General features: G+C 39.7%; 1 protein-coding gene across 1 annotated transcript in view; it reads right to left on the reverse strand.

Moving 5' to 3' along the window:
* Window positions 1-9,059, reverse strand: part of LOC311243949 (kinesin-like protein KIF11-B) — a gene marked incomplete at both ends in the record, with an annotated part of 55,842 nt that extends 46,783 nt beyond the window's left edge. Inside the window, 6 exons of the mRNA XM_084333356.1 lie at window positions 2,758-2,882; window positions 3,645-3,818; window positions 3,973-4,051; window positions 6,744-6,841; window positions 7,142-7,274; window positions 8,986-9,059. Coding sequence (XP_084189482.1) covers window positions 2,758-2,882; window positions 3,645-3,818; window positions 3,973-4,051; window positions 6,744-6,841; window positions 7,142-7,274; window positions 8,986-9,059 — 683 coding nt within the window. The remainder of the gene's footprint in view (window positions 1-2,757; window positions 2,883-3,644; window positions 3,819-3,972; window positions 4,052-6,743; window positions 6,842-7,141; window positions 7,275-8,985) is intronic.
* Window positions 9,060-9,605: the final 546 nt, after the last annotated feature.

Genomic DNA, 9,605 nt, shown 5'->3' on the forward strand with positions numbered 1-9,605 from the left:
GCGGGTGTTTGTTTGTTTGTTTGTTTACACATATAAAAACAGTTACATATATAATACAATATAGTCCACAAGGGATGTGTAGGAGAATTGCCTAAAAACCCTCAAGGGGCTTGCATGTGGCATTCACCAGGAAGCAAAATTACATTATATCAAGATAAATATAAAATATAAAATAAAATCCCCCCCCCCCCCCCCCCCCGAACAAACAAACACACACAAGCAGGCCTACATAGACACCGAAGTAGGCACCCCATGCCATACAATTTCTGGTATAGAGAAAACAATCAATGACAGTAAGAATATATAATAAAACGAAAATACAATAACAAAATACATCAAGCCATCAGACTACAGTTTGTAAAGGAAGTCCATATGGGAAATATTGGTGATCTAGGAGATGAGATTTCAGTGCTCTTTTGAATTTCAGAAAAGAAAATTCCAAAATATGTGGAGGCAAAGAGTTCCACAACTTTGACCCTCGGTAGAGCAAACAAAACTGAGATTGGGAAGTGCGGGAAAAGGGTGGTCTAAGCAAACAGGAACTACGTGTGGGGTAATTATGAATTTGGTGATTGTGGGCAAACATGTCATGAAAAAAAGGGGGAAGGGCTCCGTTTAAAGAACTATGCACAAATAAACCAGTCTGAAGATGATTCACTTGATAAACACTGAGTATACCTAACTTATGGAATAGAGGCTGAGAAGAATGACTTCGTTGAACACAGCTGATTATTTTTAGAGCTAGTTTCTGCAGACTGTATATGGGCTCAAGTTTGGTCTGATGCGTACTACCCCAAACTAAATTACAGTAATTGATATATGGGTAAACCATAGAGTAATATAACATTGTGGCAACCTCGGTGCTCAGCAAGTGACGTGTTTTTCCAAGAATACCAATACTCTTGGCCATTTTTGTAGTTATGGCTGTGATATGAGGTTTCCATGATAGGGATTCATCAAGCAGAACACCAAGGAATCGTGTAAAACACACCCTAGCTATGGGGATGTCATTGATCACTACTTTAGATGAAGAGTTAAAAATCACAGATTTGAGACAAAAAAAATGAAATTCGTTTTTTTAATGTTTAGTGATAATTTGTTGCATTTAAACCAAATTGATAGTTTGTTAAGTTCTTCATTTATGACCCTAATGATGGTATCAGGATCTTTATGTGAATAGAATACACACGTGTCATCTGCAAATAAAATTTTCGACAGCCTGTCTGAGACGTTAGGGAGGTCATTGATATATAACAAAAATAACAAAGGCCCAATAATTGAACCTTGGGGCAGACTGCAAAGTAAAGGAAGAAAAGGAGAATTTATCCCATTATAGGATACAGACTGACGTCTATCTTTAAGGTAACTGGTGAACCATAGCAGTGCATTGTTTTTTATTCCAAGATGTGATAGCTTCTGCAGGAGGATATTGTGATTGACTGTATCAAATGCCTTTGATAAGTCTAAAAAAATACCTATAGTGTTTTCCTTTCTGTCTTTAGCTTTGTATATTTCATTAATTAGATGTGTTATTGCCATATATGTTGCATGTTTCTTTCTGAACCCGTACTGGCGAGTGTAAATAATATTGTGCTTATTAAGATGTTCAATTAATCTTTTATAGACAAGCTTTTCAAGTATTTTTGACAAGGTAGGAAGGATGGATATAGGTCTGTAATGGTTGAAGACGGCTGGGTCATCATCTTTATAAATAGGGATGATCTTAGCTATTTTAAGTTCCAGTGGGACGATTCCCTTCTCCAGTGATGTATTAAAAATATGACATAATGGCTTCACAATGGATTCTTGAATGGATATCAGTAATCTGCCTCCAATACCATCATAACCCGGAGAAGAGTCCCCCAGTAGGATTTCAGTTTTGCCCTCATTTAATTTTAGGAAGTTGTTAGTCATCCATTTGTTTATTGCTAAGAGACAGGCGGAAATGGAGTTTATAGCTGTGACAGTGTGATCATTTGGTTCAGCGGAGATGTACAATTGTGTGTAATCTGCGTAACTATGGAAACATACATTGTGCTTTCTAATGATGTCTCCTCAATGTTCAATGCAATGTTCAATGCAAGTAAAGCACTTTAAACTTTAAGTATGACTAAATGCTTTCTTGACTATATATATAGTAACTTCCAAAATGCATAGATTTCTATGTATTTTAGGGGTTTTGGGGGCTAGCTCTTTTTAATATAAATGTCAGATTGTTTTATTTATTTCATAGATTTCTATGCATTTCAGGAGTTGGGGGCTGGCTCCCCCAAATAATTAAATAACATAACCCTAACCCAACCCTAAAACCGAAATAAAGTTTAAAAAAAAATAGTTACAAAATCCACCCATTTTCACCCACAAACCGGCCAAATTTTTCTCGCGGCCGCGCTACGCTTCATAGTTTTTGGTGCCCTTCTGTGCCCTACTGAAGTGCTGGGTCTAGATACGCCCCTGGTCCATCATACAAACTATTTTAACTCTCCAAGAGACCACAGAGTCAGATATAAAGCTAAAGTGAAGGTACTAGTATCATATAAAACTAGACCCAAGGACTCGTCGGGAAGGGGGGGTAAATGGGGGTTAAGTTCTGCCCAAAATCAACGGCCACCGATTTCTCCTTTAACTTTGTTGCCATTGAAGCAATAACTAAAATGCCGTTTACTGTGGAATTGTATGCAACATTTTATTTAGATAACATTGGAAACCACTGGGGCTTTGTGTATTTACATTTCCAATCAAATTAGGCCGAAGTACCTGGAGTAGGCGTTGCTCAGCGTGGCGGCGGTCTTCCTCTTGGCGGTGCCTCTCTCCAGGATCCGATACACCTCGTCCTTGTTGTGGACCGTGAACTCCTCCAGACCCTTTATCACCACACCCTTCTGATGAGAACAGACAGCCATTAGGTTGCTATTAGGGATGTCCGATATTATCGGCCTACCGATATTGGCAAATATCGGTATCGGTTTTCAAAAAGATCTTTTTTTTTTTTTTTTACATTTCTATAACCTTTATTTACCCAGGCAAGCAAGTAAGAACAAATTCTGATTTTATTTATTGTCAAAAGTATGCATAATGTTGTGTTAATTCCACAACAAGAGATATGTAATGTTAATTACCTGAAATTATTCCATTTTTTGGGGGGGGGAAACCCTGCATATATCGGTATCGGTTGATATCGGTATCGGAAATTAAGAGTTTGACAATATCGGTATATCGGTATCGGTAAAAAAGCCAATATCGAGCATCCCTAGTTGCTTGCTATGGATACCATGACATCGCCACCACACCCTTCCTGACAGGAACAAGCAGTCATTAGGTTGAAGTGGATAACATGACATTCTGAATTTTTGTTAGTCATTTTGTTTGACATTTATATACATCTCGGCAAATATCTACTGCCCTCGCAAGTACTACTACCTATGCAAATATTTGGATAACATGGACTCTCATTTATTACACAATACGACATAGTATCAAGTTTATCAAGTTTATACAAGTAGTATTTGTTAAATACTTTTATAATTGATGTTTGATTTATCACAAAAGTCGTAATTTCAAACACCTAAGGAAAAAAATAACACCCAATGTCTCCACTTCAATTGTTCAGCAGATCAATACAGTACATCTCGTCTGGCATCTACCTTGTCATCAAAGATCTGCAACTTCGCCATCTCCGAGCCGGGTTTGAGCAGATCAAACAGCTCCTCGTTATAGATCTCGAGCATAGACACTTTAACAGAGAACTCGGTTCTGTTGGACGTCAGCTTCTCAAAGATCTGGTGCAGTGTCCTGGGGATGACGCCGGCGAGCGGGTCCTGGGGAACGAGCAGCAAATATCAGAGCCAGTGTGACCAGGACAATGCCCAAAGCCAGCGTCGCCGATGGTGAAAAGGCAAGAAAATGTGTCTGAATAGAAATTAAAGGCAGATTGGTGCCCATCCTTTCAGGAGTGTGTCGAAACAAACATACCTCCTCCCATGTGAATTCCCCATCTGGAGATCTTTCTCCTTCCATGGTAAAGGTCTTCCCGGTTCCAGTCTGCCCATACCTAAAGAATACAGAACATGAATTAGGATTTTTATTTATATATATATATAGATATATAGACACCACATACAATTAGGGTATGTTACATTATCATACATGGGGCAACAGTGGCCCAGGAGGTAGAGTCTGGTAATCAGAAGGTTCACGGTTTGTTCCCGGCTTCTCCCTGCAGCGTGTCGAAGTGTCCTTGAGCAAGACACTTGAGCAGGTTGGCATCTTACATGGTTGCCCCCGCCGTTGGTGGGTGAATGTGAGGCATAAGTTGTAAAGCACTTTGGATAAAAGCGCTATAAAAATGCAGTCCGTTTACAATTAACAAAGACTTTGATTTGCAGAATATTTTCAGAATATATGTGTTTTTGGTCCAATGTTTACAAACAACAACACACTTTTTACAGTCCCAAACCATAACAAATACAATTAAAAACGTTGCATTGAAAGCTCAAACAACTAGAAAATGTAAATGTTGTCCTCATTCCAGTTATTCGTTTTTTTTGTGGTGGGGCTAGTCATTTGCTGTATGTATATTATATATATTCTACCCATTCTACAATCTCTTAAAAGTTTCAATCAATCAAATTTGATTGAAAATTGTATTAACAGATTGCAGAATGGGTACAATACAGTAAGGCTCAATACACACAATTGTTAAGGGGATGCAGACCAGAGAAAGACTTTCGTCTCGTTTACACCAGGGTCCCCCATTTTCAATTCATAATAAATTGTAAGTAGGGTGCAACTAGCACTGTGCAATCCATTCTTTGTGGATCTAGCCCAGAGTCTCAAAGGGAGTGCAACATCGGCCGCATACCACCAGGCGGCGGTATTGGACTTTTGCGATCTCACACTCATTCCCTATGGTTACACAGTCTTCCTAGATGGATTATGAATGGAAATAGCGAATAAAAGAAATCAAGTAACGATCAAGTAACGAGTATACTATCTCATGTTGATAAGAGTATTAAAACTGGAAAAAGATCCATTTAAGGTAGATTTAGAACAGATAAAAAATATGCGATTAATCACGATTAACTAAGCACAATCATGCGATTAATCAGATTAAATATTTTAATAGATTGACAGCATTAATATATATATATGGATTATGGATTGGGCCTTTAACACATTGGACGCCAGAGGTCGCTGTGGGCGTATGGCCATGTGTGCCAGCGCTGTAATGCAATGGGGGTAAATGCCGGTGTTTGCAGTGCTAAAACTATATTAAATATTATAGCTATGGATCTATAGTCGATTGTCATTGAGTTTCTTCCGGTCAAGATGCAAAAAACAGATAATTTTCTCATCAATACATTCCCGTTTTATACCGTGGTGAGTATAGTTTCAGAGTAATTCTGTGTAATCCCAGGAAACTCCGCCAAACAGCGTTTTACTGCATTCAACTATAAATCGTGCCATTTTTCGCCTGGATCAATAATCAATCCGAAATCAATGCTAGATTATCGGTATTATGTTTCATCATGGATGCATGAAAGGGGGGGGGGAGCCGCCCCTCCGTGCTTTGATCGCAACCAACGGAATATGCTACACACACACACCACAGACACTCTCCGATCGCGGGGAAAGAATTATCGGATCAACGCAAGATTGATAACATATAGCCCTTACCTTGTCTATGATGTACTGCAAAAAGAATAATCCAATTATCTGATCGCCATTCCAAGTACTGATCGCGAGCGTGTTTCCAACGTAATCCAGCATTGAACATGAATGGGGGGTCGGGGACCCTCGTCGATGCATCAGTTATTAGTAGGGGTGTAACAATGCGACCTCACAATGATTAATTTCGATTATTCAGGCAACGATTCAATGCATCATGAAATCTCTTCATTTGACCACGATTTGATTCGATTACGGTCATTTCCTATCAGTTAATTCCCCCAAAAAAATTTGAATACACAAATGTGGCTGGGGGAACTGATTCACTCCGTATGAATGGACTATAGGTCAATAAAAACAATACACACAAAAAAAAACATTAAATTGATTTCTCAAAAAAATTCTATTTTTTATTTAGATACATTTAGATTATAATCACTTCTAACATTTTCAAATCGATGCAGTTGATTCGTCACATTAGAATCGATGCATTTCGATTAATCGATGCATCGTTACACCCCTAGTTATAAGCGCTGGTCTTGCCGGAGTGTTTAGACCCCGCCCGCACGCCGCAGCTCGGCCCACACACTAAGCCACATCGTTTCAAATGGAGTGCAATAGCGGCCGCAAGGCGTTAGGCGGCGGTATTGGCCTTTTGCAAGCTCAGACCCATTCCCAATGATAACATCAGGCTGGATGGATGAATTATGAATGGAAATATCGAATAAAAGAAATAACAACGAAACCCCGACTTTTCTCGGGTTTGGCGCCCAGCGTTCGGCGAGTTAAACCGGGATATCGCGAGTTTGGCCCCGAATGTGTTAAGGTTAAGTAAATAAAATCTCACATAAGGAATTTAGAAATGTAGCAGGTAAGAGCCTAAACTTGTTATGGTCAATGATCCTCATGCTGAACGTGCAACATCACCACCAGTCCACCATCTCAAACCTTGCACCCTTTTCTTGATCCTCCATAGAACCCAAACAAGGTTTGCCAGAGGTAAGACAGTTGAGATTGGAGGATCGAGAAAAGATTGTGGGGTTTGAGATTAGTCAATTTCACAAGCAACTACTTACGCAAACACAGTACAGTTGTATCCCATGATGACTTCATCCAGAATAGGGCAGACTACGCTCCTGTAGACGTCAATCTGCTTGGCGTTCGGGCCAAACACCTGAACAGGCAGAACAAAAGGAAACGTTACGACGCAAGGAAGCATACAATGGTTTGCACATGAAAATGTCCGCTCGGTGTTCTATCCAACGATCGATAGTGGCCTTAAAATTGGACTTGATGGAAATGTGTTCCTGACAAGACTAAATACAAACCTGGGTTTGCCAGTGACCATGAGACACTCCCATCATCATCATCTTCGTTTTACGTCCCTATTTTCCCACTACAGTACTCCCAGGGCCCCCCACTCACCCACGATGCTTCAATGAATCAACGCTTCTGTACTTCTATGGCCACTTACCATGTCAAATGTGTAAGTCTTTCGTGCAGCTTTGTCGTTCATCCCTCCGGTTTTCACAACAACCTCCTTTCGGTTCGGATCACAGTCTATGACCCCATGGGAGTTTGCCTTGCGTTCTTGTGCATCAAAGGGTCTAGAGAAACGGTCCGGGAGAATGAAGTGCAGAAAAACGTTAACTTGTGAAGTGATGTAGTGGTGAAATTATGGTGGGTAAACAATGACATCCTCTTGGCGATCAAGGATTTAAAAAATATTTCTGAATAGTAGCCTATTAGTTAATCGATTCTTTTTTTGTGTGTGTGTGTGTAATAGACCTAATCGAGACAACTGTGCTACTATTGACCATTTGGATGGACCCTCACAAATCTCTATATGCAGCTATCTTTTGTCTTGTGGAGCACACCCTAAAAACAGAGCCAGAAGAGGCCCCAACTCCCATCACTATCCGAGGGGAGGAGGCAGAGGACACGGACAAGTTCCTGGGAGACACTTGACAATAAACTGGACAGTAGGCCCTCTACAGGAGGGTCAAAGCAGGTTGTTGTAGTACATAATGAGTGTCGTTTTATTATTATTGATAAGAGTATACAGTATACACATCAGCTGTCATGTAGAAATCTTGTTTTTATTTCATATTTTCCTAGCCCCTTTCGGGACTGTGATGCACGCCAACATGGTTGGACGAGTCCATCCCTTAAAAAAAAAAAAATCCTACAATTAAGTCTGTCTCGCTTTTCTCTTATCAAAACGCTTGTCGTACGGTACAGGTGTTGCAAAGAAATTTCAAAGGTACTTTGTGTCTTATACTCTAGGCTCTGTTGCCCATACTGTATGAACTCTGAACTTTGTTACCTATACTCAATCAATACTTATATACTGCCTTACACTGTACTCCTAACTACCTACCTCAACCTATAGTCTATCCATATAACACTAAGATCGCCATGTACAATAACACTATGAATATTTTTCTCTTTTTTTTCAGTTAGTTAGATAGTAAATTATATTGACCCATTTGTTTACACTGCTTGTGTTGTTTTTACTACCTGTACCACCCCCCCCCCCCTTCCCCCATGCTGCCTGAATTTCCCGAAGGGGATCAATAAAGGAATATCTTATCTTATAATATATATAGATATACTGTACACACACCTGCATATACATACACTTTATATCTATATGTATCCCATACATAGTTTATACCACTGGCTAGTATAATCTATATCACTGGCTAGTATAATCTATATGAGTGTATTTATACTTGTATCACTGTACACACACACACATGATTAGCATATTTACTCAGTAGCTCGTTATATATTCCATATAATCACGTCTTACATTGGATATTGTTGAATGAATGAAAACAGATTGCAGAATGGGTACAATACAGTACGGCTCAATACACACAATTGTTAAGGGGATGCAGACCAGAGAAAGACTTTCGTCTTGTTTACATCAGGGTCCCCCATTTTCAATTCATAGTGGCTAGTGTTGTGCACTTTACTGTTACCTTTCAATCTGGTTGATCTGCTGTACGATCAATTTGAATCAAATCCGATTAACGATACGTCTCGATTAGGGGCTAGGGCTAGGGCTAACGTATTCCACCAGCAATGCAGAGTGAAACAGCAATGTTTTGTTTATCCAAGTGGATCACGGTTACTATGATGAATTGAAAAAATGGGGGACCCTGATGTAAACAAGACCAACGTCTCTCTGGTCTGCATCCCCTTAACAATTGTATGTATTGAGCTGTAGGCCTACTGTACCAATTCTGCAATCGGTTAAAACGTTTTAAATCAATCAATCAAACCCCTGAGATGCAGGCCTGTTCTCCTCACCTGCACCGGACGACCACTTGGATGCGTTTCCACTTCTCCTCTCGTTTCACGCTGCTGCTGTACTTCGAAGCCATGTTTGCCAACACACTGTCGGTAGAAAAAGGGTAACCACTGCGCTCAGACAGGTGCGTAGTCCAATATTAATTATGCAAAAAAAGGGAGGTAGGGACCGCACTCGGAATATTGTTGTTTTTATTTTCAGGACACAAAACGTTTTCAGCCATCCGGCCTTCATCAGTGTGCAAATGACAACTGTGACAAACATAACTTAAGTAGGCTGTACTTGACACCAGGTGGGAACAATCGGCAATCAGTTAATTAACAGGCTAGGTTGACGTCATGATTGGTAGCAGGGCTAGATTGACAAGTAGATATCACAATATCACAATATCACATAAATGTGTATGATGGTAATATATGAAAACACCAAATTGATACATATTACAATATTTACAGACCTGTATGGAATAAAAAAAGACACTGTCAACACCAACACTTTATATGATGAGCGTCAGCAAGTCTGTATACACAATGTTAGTTTGGTTACCGTTATAGCAAAGCAACATAGCAATACAAACAAGTACTGCTGATCAAATATAGCGACAATAATGAGACTTTAC

This window comes from Notolepis coatsorum (genome assembly GCF_963971535.1).
Source record: "Notolepis coatsorum genome assembly, chromosome: 17".
Classification (NCBI taxonomy): Eukaryota; Metazoa; Chordata; class Actinopteri; order Aulopiformes; family Paralepididae; genus Notolepis; species Notolepis coatsorum.